The following is a 16,818-nucleotide window of genomic DNA, read 5'->3' as shown; positions in this document are numbered from 1 at the left end:
AACCCAATGTGCTTGAAAGCCGACCTTCTGTTCACTCAGGCCTCCTCACCTTTGTAGATTGGGTGAGTTTATAATGCTGGTATGTGGGTTTTAGGAGTATGTAGGTTTTTATCTGTGATAGAGATGAGGAAGTGTTGAATTCGTTCCAATGAGCTGCCAAAAGCAGGGACTTTAGTCCCTCTTTGGCTGGGGAGCAGCACTGGCCTTGTTGAACGCCAGCAGCAGCACAAGCAGGGCTCCTCCAGCAACAGGGACACACCATGAGCCAGGAGAGGACCATGGCACCAGAGGGGACTGTGGCACCAGAGGGGACGGTGGCACCAGAGGGGACGGTGGCACCAGAGGGGACCGTGGCACCAGCCATGCCCAAGGTCTGAACAGGGTGGCAAAGTCAGGTGGTGCTACCCAGCTGCATGAACAGCCCAGGCAAGGCGTGGTGAGGAGCCAGGTCTGGGGGCCATCCAAGGAGTCCTGTCAAGAGCAAATGGTTCTAATATTCTCTCTGGGATGAAAATGGAGCAGTCTTTAGAGTGAACTGGTGCTAATAAATATTTGCTCACATATGGTGGGGTTTCTCTGCAAATGAGCTTTGATGGGAAATTTCTGACCACATTTAGTTTTACTCTTTAAGTCGAGCACCTGAGTAGCTTTGTTAAGGAATGGAGAATTGTTTGTAGCTCAGTATTTTCTCAGGAGGAGCCTTTCATTTTAGCACAGGAGGAAGGTAAGGCAAAGTTTAAAAGCTTTCCCCTCCTGAAGTGACACACTTTCTGAGGAGTCTGTGAGGAGAATTCCCCTCAGCCACTGCCAGGGCTGTTTGCCTCCTCTGCAGGCTCAGGATTCTGGGAGTTCCACGAGCCTCAGCTCCCACAGTATTTTCCTCTGAATATTTCTTGTTTTGCAGTACACAGGGAGAATATTTTGTGCTAGATTCTCTTCTGGGTTTTGAGGTGAATCTTAGTAATTCTGTTGATTTTCCTGTCCAGACGAACTTTTGGTAGATAGGAAGGAAAAGGGAAGAAGTACCATGGAAAATCAATTGCTCAAAATCTGAGAGGCTCAACCACAGTAAAAATGAAGTCTAAATTGAGGAATTTTTTTTTTTTTTTTTTTTTTCCCTTGCTAGGTGGGGTAAAACATGAAGTGTTAATAAAGTTCTTTGAAAAGATTCAGCAAGCACCTAGCTATATGAAAATCAAAAGAATGAAGGATGAGACAGGGCATGGGAAGAATCTTCAGCCCTTCCCTGTTGAAAGTAAAACAGTAGGAAAACTGCCTCTGGCTGTTACCCACAGGTAACGTGTTATTTGTAGCCAAGAGCAGATGGCCCAAGCTGTTGGTGGCCCAAGCCCTGCCGTGACTGGCCCACTTTCAGTCCTAGCTGGACCAGGGTGGCCGGCTCGGGAGGGGAGGAGGTGGGGGGATCTCAGGGGGCTTCTGCTTCACAGCCGGGCTGGGGGGCCGTGGAGGAGGCACGGAGTGCTGGTGTTCTGCTTTCTGGAACGATTCCTCCTTCTGAGGCCACGTCTGAGAGCTGTCAAACCGGACAGTCTTTGGGCTCCCTGGGGGCGAGGGAGAGTCGCGCCTTCTTGGCCGGGAAGCTGGAGCTGCAGCAGGGCGACTGTGGAGAGAAGAGGTGGCTGAGGCCCCCAGCTGCCGCTGGCACACAGGGACCCTCCTGCACAGCAGGGCCCAGAGCTGCCAAGGCTCCCCAGCACGGCTGGAGCTGCTGGCACAGCTTGGCCCAGCTGGACAGCTGCCCCTCAAGGCCCTGGAGAGCAGGGGATGGCTCTGGGCAGGGTCCCTGGCCAGGAGCGGGCCCCAGAGCACCTCTGCCTTTCAAGGGCAATCTCGTCCCTGCTCTTTCTCCTGCCCACCTTGCTTTGCCTCTGCCCGCTGCTCCTGGGGCTGCTCTTGGCCAGGCAGCCTCAGTGGCAGCCAGCACTGGCTGCAGCCCCAGCGGGCTCCCCAGGACAAGGCCCAGCAATTAAGAGGCCAATGAAAGGCCTGGGCAGCAGCAGAACTCTCAGCAGAGTGTTTTGGGCAACCAAGGACTAGCCACAAGTCCACAGCAGCCTCACTGGGAATGTCTCCTGACTATGAGCAGCCTTTCAAGAAGCTGGAGGGTGGGGATGAACAACAACTTACCGTTTCTTGTCCTTCCACCACCGGAATCCAACATAGCAGAGAACCATGGAAAGGGGCACTGTGAACAGTGTCACTACAGTGCCTATCATGCAGGACTTGCGCACATCCTGCGGGCAGAACACTCTTGGGGTGCTCGGTGCATTCTCAGCATTTATATTGGACTTGCCAAGCGCTTCTGTGGGAGCAATGGGCAGCGTGAGCCTGTGCTGTGCTCCACGGCTGAGCTGGCAGCACACTGGATATGGCCAGGACGTTCTCTGTTTCCCCCAGAGCTGGGGCCTGCAGGTACCTTGGCACCCCTTGGCACAGGCTGTGACACCCAACAAAGCCCAGAAGGCCGAGAGCAGAGCCCGGGGACAGCGCAGCTGCTTGGGCAGTGGCTCCTTCCAGGGACACGGGCCAAACCCATCCCTGAGCAGCCACTGCCACCCCTGACCCTCCCTGCTCTGTGACAGCTCCCCCAGCCCAAGGGGACAGAGCCAGGCCCTGTCAGGGGCCAGTGCAGCCCCTGCCCAGTTGGGAGCCAGGGCTGGCTGTGGCCCTGGGCTCGTGGCAGGGCTCCCGCTCGGGGCTGCTCCTGTGCCTTGGGCCTCTGGATGCTTAGGGCCAGCTCCAGGAGCAGCTGCAGTGGGATGGATGTTGGTGAATGAGTCCCATTTCCCAGGGGCTGGGAATGAGCTCCAGAGGCCTGGAAGCCGAGGCACCTCCAGCTTTGGCTGCTGCTCAGCCGTGCAAGGGCCACCCATGGGGGAAGAGTTGCTGGCACACAGCCCCACTGAGGGAGAGCCCAGCACAGCAATTACCTCCTGTGCCTGGGCCTGGCATCTCCTCCTTTCCTGCATCAGCAGCTGGCACAGAGATATTGCTTCCTCTAGCATATGTCATCGTCTGCACAGACATTTCCTCCAGCACTTGAGAAAGGAAAAGGGACAGCTGGATGAGATAGAACTGTTCGCCATTAGGTGAGGTGGTATCTTCAGGAGGCAATACTTGTCAAATCATGGATAAGGATCAAGAGGAAAGGCCAGGTTATTGGGGCTGGGTCAGGGCCCTCCCTCCTCCAAACAGTCCCTACACCTGATCTAGCCCAAGACTGGGAAATTGCAGGGGATCTCAGGTTGTTTATGACCCTTGCTGCAGTTTGGGCTCCCTGTCAGCTGATGCCAAATGCCTTCCTGCAGAGGCTGGGGAGAAGCTGCAGCCAGGCCAGGCTGGGAAACAGCCCTGCAGGCCATGAAAGCAGCAGCAGAGCAGCGAGGCTGCCATGGATCCCTTCCTGCTGTGCCGGGCACAGTGTCCAGATGTGCAGAGAAAGCCCCCGGCTGCTGAGTCTCAGGAGAAGGCTGAGGGACATGGACCCACCACGGCGTCTCTCCAGATCACTCAGCATCTTGTCCAGAAGTTGGGATGCCTCCAGGGATTTCTTGTCTTCTGTGTCTTGGTTCTTCCATCTAGGAGGACCTTAATGGAAAGTAGTTCCATTTCTCCTTCAGGCCAGAGTGGCAGTGAGTGCACCTGGGTGACTGCTGCCCTCCAAGGCACTCCCTCCTCTCCGCCTTCCACTCAGGAGCAGGGGCAGGGGGACCACGTGCCTGCAGTGGCCTCACACTGGGATGGAAGGAGCCCCTTGAATGGAAGTCAGGGGAGAAAGGACTCCCTGGAGCTGCCAGCAGCTATGAACTGAGCCCCAGGCAGGACCAGGGCTTGGCAGTGGCAGCCAGAACAGCTCAGGCTCCCGGGGGCTGGCAAAGGAGCCACACAAGTCACAGCCCTGGGGCACAGCCCTGGGCCCGGCCCCTTCCTCTCTGCTCTTCTCTGTGGCTGCACAGAGCACACGGAAGGTGACATTGGCATTGCACACAGGAAGAGGATTGACAGCTAAATGCTCCTTCCTCCCACTGACAGCAATGCTGTGGGATCACTCAGGGCTCCAGAAGGGAGCAGGGCGAGGTTTCCAGAATCCATCAACCTTCAGACTCTCAAGGGAAATGGCACATGAGTGAGCTCTAGCCACCTTGACACTGATTGTTCTGTGCAGAAAGGGACATTGAAAACTTGCCTCCAACATTCTCCATGGATCTCAAACCATTATGTGCCAGGGCTTTCAGGTACTCCATGTCACGATCCCAATCTAGAAGGGAGCACAGATCAGAACCATTCCATGGTGTGCTGGGATCCCCTTCTGCTTTAGGGAACTGGGCACTGCAAGGTGAATGGGTAAGGCTGTGGGAGCCAGATGTCAATGGACATGGCCAAAGCTGCAGAGGGGCCTGGGGAGCTCTGGGCTGGCTCTGGTCACTCTCCACCCTCTTTGCAGGCCCCGTGCAACATCCCTGGAGGGGCAGCAGGACCTGTCCAGGGCCCTTGAGGCCTCTGTCCCTCCCACAGAGGAAACCCTCCCTAAAGCCCTGGGGAAAACCATCCCCAACACTTCCCAGGGAGAAGGGAGCACTGTCCCAGGAAGGGGGACCGAGGCTGCAGGCTCACCTGCTCGCCCTGCTCGCCACGGAGCAGCCTGGGCAGCCCTGTCAGGCAGGGCCACTGCCAGGAGGAGCAGGAGGAGGAGGCGCAGAGCAAAGGCCATGGTGCCTTGCCCACTGCCAGTCCTGCAGCTCTTGCTGCCACCACTGTCCTGACACCGCTGTCCCAATGTCAGCACCGCTGCTGCCGCCGCCGCTGCTGCCACAACAGTCGTGGTCAAGGACTGACTGCTCGGTCCTTGTGGTGCTGGGCAACCACGGGGCTCTGGGACCTCTGTGACCTCAGAGCCTGCTGTCACCTCAGCCTGCTGTCACCCCACAGGCTGCTGTGACCTCATGGCCACGGTGGAATTGTGTGGGGAGTGGGATCTGCCTCCTTCACTAGGGAGCTCATCCTGCCCAGCAGCTCTGTCCAAGGGCTATGACAGGGTCCCAGCCCAGCTGATCTCACAGGCTGGGGGATGAAGGGATGGAGAGCAGCCCTGCTGAGAAGGACTTGTGGCTGCTACAAGGTGAGAGGCTGGACATAAGCCAGCCACGTGCTTCCAAAGGAGGGTGCCCAGCAGCTTGAAGGAGGTGATTCCACCACCCCTCTGCTCTGCTGCGAGCCCACCTGGAGTACTGCATCCACCTCTGGGTGCCCAGCACAGGAAGGACATGGTCCTGTTGGAGCTGGTCCAGAGGAGGGACAAAATGCTCTGAGGGCTGGAGCCCCTCTGCTTTGGAGACAGGCTGGGATAGCTGGGGGTGTTCAGCCTGGAAGGGAGAAGGCTCCACGGAGACCTGATTGCTCCCTTTCAGTACTTTAAGGGGGCTTATAAAAACGATGGGACAGAATTTTTAGTAGGTCCCATTGTGACAAGACTGAGGGGGAATGTTTTCAATCTAAAAGATGGTAGATTCAGACTAGACATAAAAAAGGTGTTTTATACACTGTGGGTTTTGAAACCCTGGCACAGGTTGCCCAGAGAGGTGGGCATCCATCCCTGCTGACATTCAAGCTCCTGCTCTGAGCAACCTGATCTAAAGGTGTCCCTGCTCTCTGCACTAGATGGCCTTTAAATGTCCAAGCCAAGCCATTCTATGTTCCTGTGCACCAGCAAAGCAGTGCTGGAATAATGCTGGGGTGATGATGCTGGCACCTGTGTTTTGGTAGTCGTGCCATTTAGCTGTTGGCCAAGAGAGGATTGATGAGCTGCACAGTGAAGTCTGCAGAGAACAGTGTGCTCAAGGAGAAACAGGAGAGGAACACGGCTTCCAGTTCAGATAAATGCCAGCATTTTGCTGCCCATTCTTTGTTAAGAAATAAAGGAATGTCCTGAAGATCCCTTTAATGTGTGTGCACTATTGGCTGTATCAGTACTTGTGTTCTGTAAAACAGGTGAGCTGATACAGCTTCTTGCCCCATTTATCACTGGATAAAACCCAAATACTGCATTGCTCCATGTCTCCTTTCTTCCAAGCAAAGGCAGATTTTGTTCATTCTTGAGTGGGACATATACATCTGTTGACAAGCAAATTCTTCTTGCCATTCACACAATGTTGATTTGCTCTAATCAGATTGTAATTAGGATCTACCTCTCATTGTAATTAAGGCTGATGGATTGTGAGGCGAAGTGTTGCATAATTTGCCCTGGAGAGAGTTTTTCTCTAATTCAATGACATTTGAAGACAGGTGTAGCCTACCATACTTGCGGCATTAGTCTCTCGCTCTGTCCTTTCCTCTCACCCAAGGGGAGGATGGAGGTCTGCAGGTCTCACCTGTGCACAGAAAGAGTTAATATCTCACCCAGACCTGCAGATGCTCATGATGGTTTCTGCCGGGCAGTGGCCGAAGCAGTCACGGTGATGGATTTCAGGCAGCGCTGGGGCTGTGCCAAGATCTCAGGGGGCCCGGCCAGAACAGTCGTGGCTGTTCTGCCCACATGGCTGGTCCCAGGCCCCTGCTCCCTTCAATCCCAGCTGCGGGCCGATGGCTTCCCCTCCCTGTGCCCGGCAGCCGCTGGGGCCGTGCGGGCCGTGGTGAAGGGGCCTGGCCCAGCCCAGAGCCGCTCCCGGGGCCTGGCGGAGCCCGGCTCGGTGCAGGCCAGGCTGGAGCAGGGCCGGCCTGACCAGCACCCAGTTAACTCTTCACTGCTGGAAACAACAGAGAGCTTTCCTGGGCTTGCCTGTCTTTAAAATGTGGATTTCACACAGGAGGATACAGCTTTTAAATTATTTAATACCTTGACAATTCTCAGAGCCAGCCAGCTGTTGGTTTTGCTAAGCACAGAGGAAGCTCTTAGCAGCTCCCTCCTAGAAAAAGTCATTTGCATGGGTGGCTTCTTCCCTCCTCACCAAATATCAACTAATATAAAACCAGCACAGACACTCAGGGTGTAACAGGAAGAATTTTTGAAGCAATTGTTTTAAAGCAAAATCAGTTATTAAGCACAGATTGATGTCACTCCCCCAGACCACTGGAGAGGGACAGTGACTCTGCCACCTCCCCCCTGGCCAGCTCATTCCAATTCCCAATCAGCCTTTCTGGGAAGAACTCCTTCCTATTGTCCAGCCTAAACCTGCCCTGGTGCAGCTCAAGGCTGTGTCTCCTTGTCCTGCCCTCCAGCAGATCCCCACTCGCAGCCAGCTTGGTGTCATCTGCAATTTGTGAGTGCTGGACTCGACCCCCTCAGCCAGACCCTCAGTGAAGATATTAACCAGGCCTGGGCCCAGCACAGATCCCTGGGGACACCACCAGGGACTGGACACCAGCTGGATGCAGCACCATCCCCACCACTCTCTGGGCCCGGCCTCCAGCAAGTTCTGCAGCCAGCAAAGAGTGCTCCTGTCCAAGCCGTGGGCTGCAGCTTTTCCAGGGAATGCTGCGCCTCTCCGTGTCCAAGGCCTTGCTCAAGTCCAGCTCGACACATCCAGAGCCTTTCCCGCACCCACCAGGCGGGTCAGCTGGTTATAAAAGGAGATCAGGTTGGTCAGGCAGGACCTGCCCCTCCTAAAGCCACGCTGGCTGGGTCTGAGCCCTGGGCCATCCTGGAGGTGCTGTGTGATGGCACTCAAGGGGATCTGTTCCAAAACCTCACCAGGCACCGAGCTCAGGCTGACAGGCCTGCAGTTCCCCAGAGCCTCCTGCCAGCCCTTCTTGGGGATGGGCTCACACTGGCACCTCCAGTCCTCTGGGACCTCCCCAGTGAGCCAGGACTGATGGGGAGAAATGATGGAGAGCAGCTTGGGGAGCTCATCCACCAGCTCCCTCATCCCCCTAGCATGGATCCCATCCCATCCCATCCACCTGTGAGCATCTGAGTGGCTCAGCAGGTCTCTGACTGCTTCCTCCTGGATTACAGGGGGCTGTTCTGCTCCCTGTCCCCATCTACAAGCTCAGGAGAACACTTGTCCTGAGGAAATCCTGTCTTGATGTTGAAAAGTGAGGCAAAGAAGGAGTTAAGTACCTCAGCCTTTTCCTCATCTTTGGTTTCCATATCTCCCCCAATAAGGAATGGAGGTTGTCCATAGCCTTCCTTTTGCCATTCATGTATTTATAAACACATATTTATTATCCTTCACAGAAGCAGCCAGGTTAAGCTCTAATTGAACTTTCACCTCTCTACTTTTCTTTCTGCATGACCTAATGACATCCTTAAGCATTTCCTGAGTTGCCCGCCCCTCTGTCCAAAGGTGATGCACTCTCATCTTTTCCCTGAGCTCCTCCAAAAGCTCCCTGTCCACCCAGGCCTGTCATTTTCCTCACCAGCTCATTTTCTGTCACAGAGGGACAGGCTGTTCCTGCTCCTTCAAGACTTTTTTCTTGAAGTGTGTCTATCCTTCCTGGAATCCTTTGTTTTAAAAGGCTGTTTCCCTTAAAAACTCAGTAGCTGATTTAGTACTCCCCAAATCTGCATCCTTAATCGGCTGAAGTCTCTTCTTCCTAAGTCCAGTGTGGGAGTTTTGTTGATGCCCCTCCTTCTTTCACAGAATATTTCAAAACTCAATGATTTCATGGCCACTGTACCCCAGGCAGCCTCCAACCACCACATCCCCCAGCAGCCCTTCTCTGTCTGTGAACAGCAGGAGACACAGCTTTCCTTGGCAGTGGCAAGTGAAGGAAACCTCCCCAAAGTGCAGCTTGGCAGGTTCAGCCTGGAGGGGAGGAGAAAGAAAAGTCCCTGCCAGGGTAGAATTTTGGTGCAGGAGGTGTCCCAGCGTGAGACTGGACCATGCCATGGCTGAGTGTGCCAGGAGCCGGCAGTCAGTGGGGCCCAGGGATGCTCCAAGGGACTTGGAGTTTTGTTTCTGACTCCTTGAGCAGCACCTTCAACCTTCTCTCAGTGCCTGAGGGTGCTGGACTCAGCCCCAAATGCACCCTGGGGTTCATTAAAATACAGAAAGCCTCGGGGGCTCTTTCTCTTCCTTCCATTGTATTCAAGTCCAAGGCTTGTGCAGCTGCTTGGAGTCAGTTTGGAGTTCTGTTGAGGAGGAAGATTTGAAAATCCACCTTTTTTTTTTGATTATTATTTTTTTTTTTTTTTTTAAATCAAGGGTGTATTATTTTCTAGTTGACAGAAGAGGTGACAGAAGCATTCCCCAAGTGATCTTGATGCTGAATGTCTCCTGAGGAGGTCTGGTCACAGAGAAGAATGAGCCCCCTGTGGGCTGCCCCTGTTTGGACAACCTGCTCCTCACCCCGAGCCTCAGCATGTCTGACATCGCCCAGCTGGGACTGACATCCCAAAACATTGAAAATATTTCTCTTTATAATTTTTCTTTATAATTAAAATCTAATTAAATAATAAAAATAAAATTTTATTTTTATAATACTATTATTCTGTATTTTTATAACCTAATTTTTATATTTATATAAAAGAATTGTTACATTTTTAGCAACTAAAAACATTATTGGTCCTTGGTTCAAAGTAGCACATTTCCGTTCATTAATTAATTGACCACTATTTCTCCCTCTTTATGCTAATTATTCCTATTTTTAGTCCTTTGATCATCATTTTTATCATTTTCTCAGACAGGGTAAAAGGGGCCACTTTGGGATCCATGGAGACTTTTCCGAGGAACATTTGGGGCAGTTTTGGGTCGGGGGAGGGAATTTAGAGAGAACTTGGGGGTCTGGAGGACACTTGGGGGAGCCGGGTTGGCACTTGGAGGGGCACTTGGGGATTCTGTGGGACAAATCGGGGTCCCGGGGAGCACTTGGGGGTCCAGGGGGGCACTTGGAGGTCAGGGAGGGGAATCTGGAGGCCCTTTGGGGTCCGGGCGGGCACTTGGGGGGCTGTAACAGGGAATCTCTGGGTCGCGGGGGATGATGGGAGTTGTAGGCGCCGGTATAATGAGGCTTAATGGCGCCGCGGAGCATCACGGGAGTTATAGGCTCAGCGCCAATGGGTTCCGGTGAGGCGCGGGGCATGACGGGAGATGAAGTCTCGGTCGGAATAGCGCTCTATGGGCGCCGCGGAGCATGATGGGAGCTGTAGTCCCGGAAGTGGCTCGGAAGGTGCGTTTGGCAGTGTGGGGAAGCGCTTGGAGAAGACTTCTGCGTCCGAGCTGCAGGTGCTCGGGGCGAATGTATACGGCTCGGGAGCACTTGGGGGGAACCTGGGGAGCTGTGACCGGGCTCTTTAGGGCGCAGGGCACGGCAGGAGGTTTGGGCGCGGAACTGTGTTGTGGGATGATGGGAGATGAATTCCCAGCAGTGGCTGGAAGGGGAATCTGTGGGGTCGGGAGCATTCAGGGATCCAGGGACACTTTGGGGAGCCTTGAACGGGCACTGAGGGGGCACTCGGGGATCCTGAAGGATCTGGGGGACACATGGGACCTATGGGGGGCGATCCCGGGGTTCTGGGGAGTGCAGGGCATATTCCCAGTTCCTCACAACCTGATCTCAATTGCCCCCTGCAGGCTCCTACTGACTGCCAGTCTGATCCCAGTATGATCCCAGTATGATGTCAGTACACAGCCAGTGCAATCTCAGCCACTGCCAGGATGATCCCAGTCCAAACCAGTCCCTGCCAGTGCTGCCACTCCTGGGATCCCCCAGCCCTCTCTGTGTTCCCCGGTCCCACATCTCCCCAGAGGAGCCCCAAGGGCTGGCAGTCCCCAGCCAGGGTCCCCAGCCAGCCCCAGGTTGGATCTGCAGCCCCCAATTTTCCCAGTTTCCCTCTCCTTTTCCCCGGGCCGGGTTCCCCCCGTCCCCAGCGGGTGGGAGCAGCGGAGAGCCCCGCGCTGCCCATCCCGACCTGTCCTGGTTCCATCCCCGCTCCTGCCGTGGGCTGTGAGGGGTTTGGGAACGGGGCACCGAGGGTGTCACTGCTCCTGAGGGAGGAGGAGGAGGGATGGAAGAGGAGGGATGAAGAAGGAGAGAGTGACGAGATGGAAGTAGGAGAAGGAGGTGGGGTTATGGAGGAAGAGGAGGAGGAAGGATGGAAGGGGAGGAGAGGGAGGAAGAGGAGGGACAAAGGAGGATCACGGAAAGGAGAAGGAACCACAAGGTTGAGCACTCCTTGAATTCATAGCCCCCTCCTGTGGGATCATCACCCACCATCCCACAGGTGATGGGGGAGTGGGAGCTTTGCCCGGATATCCTGGGGGGGTCCCTGGGATGGGTTTATTTTGCGGGCGGGGAATGTTTGGAGAATGTGGAACTCCAAAGCTGAGTGGAAGATCCTACTTGGGGGGACATTGGGGGGTCTCACCATCCCTAAGTGGGGAAATGGAAACAGGGGGAACTTTTTGGATTCCTGGCACTCCCAGCAGCCTGGGGATGGTAGGGACTGAGCAGACAGGTTGTCCCCAGTACAAGCTTGACTCCCAGCAGCTGGGACAGGCGGGAACCCTTGAACCTTCTCTTCTTGAAGACAGGGGAGACTAGAGATGGGGAACTCCTGGGAGGCATTTTCAGAGCTGAATCTTGGTGGTTTTTGGAGGTTTTATGGACCCCAGATGTTCGGTGACTTCTAGAGATGAGCTTGGACAGAGGGACCTGCAAACTCAATGTCCTCATCCCTTGTATTTCCCCAAACCAGGATTTCCCATTCCCAAACCTTGGCTGGATGGAGAAGGAGGCTGTGAGGAAGAGGAAGATGCTCCAGGACACCCAGGCAGGTGAGGAGGAAGTCAGTGCCCCTTTCCCCCTCTCTCCTGCTCCATCTCCCAGCCCAGCCTGGCCCCCGGCTGCAGGACAACCCCGCTGCCGACGCCGTCCTGCCGGGGACGCACTGGGGGGATCTCCTTCCCCTTCCCTCTGGCACGGAGGCAAATCCCATCCTCTCCTTGTCCTTCCTCGCCCAGACAAGGAGCTGAGGATGGAGACCAGGGAGGACAAATCCCCACAGGAGAAGCTCATGGAAGAGGCTGATTTGAGCAGCTCCACAGCACAGGAATCCAATGGGGAGGAAAATCCCCAGAGATCCCGCAGGAGAAGGGGCTCCAAACGCTGCCTAGGGTGCTCTGAGGAGGAAAGACCCACCCTGTGCCGGGAAGGCGGCCAGAGATCCAGCCGGGGCTCTGAGCTGGTGGTCCATGAGCAGCTTCAGGATGGGGAGAAGCCCTACAAGTGCTTGCAGTGTGGGAAGAGCTTCAGCCAGAGCAACAGCCTGATCCGCCACCAGATGATCCACACTGGGGAATGGGCCTATGAGTGTGAGGAATGTGGGAAGGGCTTCAGCTGGAGCTCCCAACTCATCATCCACCAGCGCATCCACACTGGGGAGAGGCCCTACGAGTGTCCCGAGTGTGGGAAGAGGTTTCAGAGGAGCTCCACTCTCCTCAGGCACCAGCGGATTCACACGGATGAGAGGCCCTTCCGCTGCCCTGACTGTGGGGAGGGCTTCAAGCAGAACTACACCCTCATCACCCACCGGCGCATCCACACTGGGGAGAGGCCCTACAGGTGTGGGGAATGTGGGAAGAGCTTCAGCCGGAACTCCAGCCTGATCTGCCACCAGAGGATCCACACCGGGGAACAGCCCTATGAGTGTGAGAAATGTGGGATGACCTTCAGCCGGAGGTCCCATCTGACCATCCACCAGATGATCCACACTGGGGAGAGGCCCTATGAGTGTCCCAAGTGTGGCAAGAGGTTTCAGACCAGCTCCCATCTCCTCGAGCACCAGCGGATTCACACGGATGAGAGGCCCTTCCGTTGCCCCGACTGCAGGAAGGGCTTCAAGCACAACTCCCACCTCATCAGGCACCGGCGCATCCACACTGGGGAGAGGCCCTATGAGTGTGGGGAATGTGGGAAGAGCTTCAGCCACAGCTCCAGCCTCAACACCCACAAACGCCTCCACACTGGGGAGACACCCTACGAGTGTCCCCTGTGTGGGAAGAGCTTCACCTGGAGATCTAGCTTGACCCAACACCAACGGCAGCACCAGTAAGGGAAGCTCTGCAAATGCCCCAAAGTACAGGAAGAGCTTTGTGCACTGCTCCAGCTTCATCCCCCCTTGGAAAATTCAAGGTTGGCAGAGACCTGGTGATCCATGTCCCTTTGATCCATGCTGGGGAGACACCTGTACCTTTTCCTGCCTATGGCAATGACATGATGTGGGATCAAAGAACGTGAGGGTCTGGCCATGGCCCTTTTGTTATATTCAATCCCATCTCAGGTCATTGCCAGGGGCAGGTGTTGGGGGTTAGGTGTCTTTTTTTTTTTAATTCTGGATTGCCTGTGGAATTTTTACCCATTAGTTGTGGGGACAGCCTAACTGTGGGTACTTGGTGGGTGCTTGACAAAAGACAAAGAGTTTGGCCGGGCCCAGGGAGGGAAGGGGGGCAGGAAAAGAGGAGAGCGGGGACAGTTTGGGGGGCTTTCTTCAGCTTCGGAGAAGGACACTTTGGGTGCAGAGATGCTGCGGTGGGCACAAGAGAATTTCACCATCACTCACACGGAGCTGCTGCTTTTTCTCCTTCTCCCCTCTTTGTTGGTGGCCCCACACCCCCTGTCCTGCCGGGATGTGTGGCAGTGCCAGGCACCGCCGCGGAGCTGCTGATCCACCTCAGCCACCGGCCCAGGATCTCAGCTCATCCCTGCTGTTCCAGCTGAGTGTTCCTCAGAGCCCTGCAGGAGCACCGGGACTGCCCACCCGAGGGGGTTTGTGAAACAAAGCCTCTCCTCCATCCCTTCCCGTCTCAGCTGAGAAGGTTGTAACAGGGGCCCTGGTTCTGTTTTCTTGTTAATGCTGTAGTTATTGTTGTTTGTTTGCCTGGTTATAAATCCTAATAAAGAACTGTTATTCCTATCCCCAGATCTCTGTCTGAAAGCCCCTTGATTTCAGAATTATAATAATTCCGAGGGAGGGGGTCTACGTTTTCATTCCAGGGGAGGCCCCTGCCCTCCCTAGCTGACACCTGTCTTCCAAAACAAAGACAGATGGGGAGTTTCTCCATCCTCCTTATCTCTGTGGGGCCAGCAGTGCTCTTGGTTCCTCATGCTCTTTTTGTGGGGCCTTTTGTGTCTGTGCCCCTCCGACTTAGGAGGACAGGGGATATTTTCTGCCCCCTTTCTGCTTCTGGGAAGCCTGTGTGGGCTCTTTGTCCCCCTCTGACTTGGGGGCTGCTGTGGGCTCCATCCATCTTTTATTCTGGGAGCGGGGCATGTATTGATCTCCCTTTAGTTTGAGGGGCCTGGGGACTGCCTCCATCCTCCTCCAGTTTTGAGGGGCCTGGGAGTAGTCTCTGTCTCCCACCGATTTGGGGGGACTGGTGCAGGCTCCACCCCCCTCTGATTTTGAGGGACAACCTGGAGAAAAGGCACCAAAATTTTGACAAAGGCTGAAGGGAACGCTCTGATTACCCCTTTTGCCAAGAGGTTCCCTTAGCTGAAGTTGCTAACAAGGACCAGACTCGCCAGCCTGCAGTGGGTTTTGGGTTGTTTTATTTCCTGGGCCCTCAGTCCTGCGTGGGACACGGGAACTGGGTGCTGCAGAGGCTGCGCCAAGGCATCAGAAATGCCCACCCAACACCCAAGGGTGGTAGAAGATCTGCTCCAGCACTGGCCGGTCCATGGGGTGCTTGGACAAACACCAGCGGATCAGATGTTGGCACTCGGGAGAGAAGGCAGAAAGCGGCGCTCACTTGCAGAAGGCTCCTGCCCAGCTGCTCCCGGCGCCTGCAGAAGCCGGGCCACGCTGCGTGTGCTGGGAGCTGCCCTTGGCGGGAGAGCGGCACGGCAGGACAAGCGTCCCCTCCTTCAGCCAAGCGTGCCACACCCAGCCTGCCACGGGCCACCTGCTGCAGCCGGCCCTTGAGGGCACATGGACGTCCCGCGCAGCTGCAGGAGGGCCGGGCTGGGCTGTGCGGTGCCACCTGCCAAAGCCTGCCTGCTTCAGGCTGCGTACCAACCTGGAGAGACCTCCTGCGGGAAGAAGAGCTGCCCCAACACGGTGTCACGCTCGTTCTCGAAGGGCAGGAACCCGCACACCATCTCAAACAGCAGCACGCCCAGGGACCAGACGGTCGCCCCATCGCCGTGGTAGCAGCGCAGGCCGATCCACTCGGGTGGGCAGTACGTGCATGTTCCTAGGGGAGACGGGTGGCACTGCTCAAGCGCAGGCTGCTGCCTTCCAGAGCCTGGTGCCAGCCTCCTGCCAGAGGCAGGGGCTGCAGCCGTGGCCACAACTTCCCCCCAAGGCCTGCCCGCCTCCCCCTGACAATGGGCCAAAGCCAAGAATCCATTCTGCAAGGCTGACAACGCCAGCGGAGCAGCCCAAGGCCTTGTGGGCCTGCCAAACCGAGGACCCGGGGCCCGGCTTTTGTAGCCCCTTTCTGTCGGCAGGGCCGGCAGCCGGCTCCTGGGGCACAGCACCTGCCCCGTGCCACAGGGCAGCCGGCAGCCGGCTGAATGCTGCACCCCGCGGCCCAGGAGGGAATGGGGCCGTGCAGTGCCTGGCACTGGGAGCAGGGCCCGCGCACTGGGCTCACTGGTAAACTGTGCAAAGGCCCACTCCTGGAGGAAGGTGCCGCAACCGAAGTCGATCAGCTTCAGCTCGCCAGTGTCTGGGTTGACGAGGAGGTTCTCTGGCTTGATGTCCCTGTGCAGGACGCCACAAGCCGTGCAGTGCCATACGGCCTCTCTGAGGGATGGAGGCTGTCAGAGATAGCGGAGGCTCCTGGCACCATGGACGTTCTCTGACCGCCTGAGCTTCTTGCATGGGTGGCGGGTCTTCTCTGCTGTGCCATCCTTGCAAGGCTTGAGGCTCTCCCAAGGATGGTCAATCTTGCTGAGAGCAGCCTCCACAAGGGATGGTGGCTTCTGGAGAAGCTGGGCGAGCCACAGCAGGGCAGGTGGCCTCACCTCATCAGCTTCTCCAGTTCTTTCCACAACGCCTGCCACATTCCAAAGTAGAACGGCACAGATGTCCCATTGCGTGCCCAGTGCCGGATCATCACTTCCTGCAGCTCTTGGGCCACTGCCATGCAGGGACTGCAGCTGCAGGAGCTCTCCAGAGGGGTTGCGGGAGCACCTGGCCGCCGGCGAGGGGTGGCCCGAGGCCTGGAGAACCTGGGAGCCGCAGGGGCTGCTCGGTTCCTCCATGGGCCTCTGGGCCTAACCCTGGGGCGCTTCCTCGTCTGCCGCCTCCATGGTTTCCAGTGGCCACCGGCCCAGCAGACAGCCACAGCGGCCAGCAGCAGGACAAGGGCAGCCATCAGGATGCCACCGTCACCCATGGCTACGGCACGTCCCATGGCGACTGCACTGGCAGCTGCGGGGGCTGGCCCGGTTTATATAGGGCTGGCGCGGTGATGTCACAGTGCTGTGGCCAGGACAGCTGTGTGACATCACGGCCCTGCATCACACCAGAGCTTAACCCCTTTGTGACATCACGGCCCCACCCAATTCAGGGATCACAGCCCTGGCTCATCCCTGAAGATGAACATGGCCTGGAAAAGCCTGGAAATCAGAACCGGACCTCAGCCCCTTGCAATGAATCCTCCCCTGGAGCAAGCGGCAGCACATCAGGAAGAGTGCTGCTGCCACCTGTGTCAATCCCCGGCTCCGAGGACTCTGCAGTGGCACCAACTTCAAACAACCACTACCCTGTGCCAGAGAAGATCCCCCAGAGACAAAGGGAGGGGAAGTTCCTCTGTCTCTGGGGAGCTCTCCTGAAATGGCTGGCGAGGACCGCAAGAGTTTTCTCTTAGCAGCTCACCAACTTCCGCAGAGTCTCCATTCTAAATAAATCTG

General features: G+C 56.2%; 3 protein-coding genes across 3 annotated transcripts in view; 1 reads left to right on the top strand and 2 right to left on the bottom strand.

Annotated features, from left to right (window-relative positions):
* Nucleotides 1–16,818, top strand: part of LOC147645212 (serine/threonine-protein kinase pim-1-like) — a 102,997-nt gene that overhangs the window by 70,100 nt on the left and 16,079 nt on the right. The gene's annotated exons all lie outside the window — the stretch shown is intronic.
* Nucleotides 1–16,818, bottom strand: part of LOC147645213 (uncharacterized) — a 96,038-nt gene that overhangs the window by 67,793 nt on the left and 11,427 nt on the right. The window lies entirely within an intron of this gene.
* On the bottom strand, nt 1,078–4,898 carry LOC147645214 (uncharacterized). The gene is made up of 6 exons (XM_086874869.1): nt 4,636–4,898; nt 4,208–4,279; nt 3,511–3,609; nt 2,952–3,059; nt 2,149–2,323; nt 1,078–1,621 (listed from the first exon to the last, which is right to left on the bottom strand). The coding sequence occupies exons 1-6, from the start codon at nt 4,730–4,732 to the stop codon at nt 1,378–1,380; spliced, it is 795 nt and encodes a 264-aa protein (XP_086730995.1). The 5' UTR covers nt 4,733–4,898; the 3' UTR covers nt 1,078–1,377.

This window comes from Cyanistes caeruleus, unplaced genomic scaffold (assembly GCF_971803275.1).
Source record: "Cyanistes caeruleus unplaced genomic scaffold, bCyaCae1.hap1.1 HAP1_SUPER_30, whole genome shotgun sequence".
Lineage (NCBI taxonomy): Eukaryota > Metazoa > Chordata > Aves > Passeriformes > Paridae > Cyanistes > Cyanistes caeruleus.
The sequence above is the reverse complement of the archived record's forward strand: the minus strand, read 5'-3'. Positions and strand labels throughout refer to the sequence as shown.

Coding starts and splice junctions, on each gene's coding strand:
- LOC147645214 (XM_086874869.1), bottom strand. CDS start 4,732: ATGGCCTTTGCTCTGCGCCTCCTCCTCCTGCTCCTCCTGGCAGTGGCC. Junction 3,060..3,510: donor TGATCTGGAGAGACGCCGTG/GTGGGTCCATGT, acceptor TCCTTTCTCAAG/TGCTGGAGGAAATGTCTGTG. Junction 1,622..2,148: donor TGGTGGAAGGACAAGAAACG/GTAAGTTGTTGT, acceptor TTCTCTCCACAG/TCGCCCTGCTGCAGCTCCAG.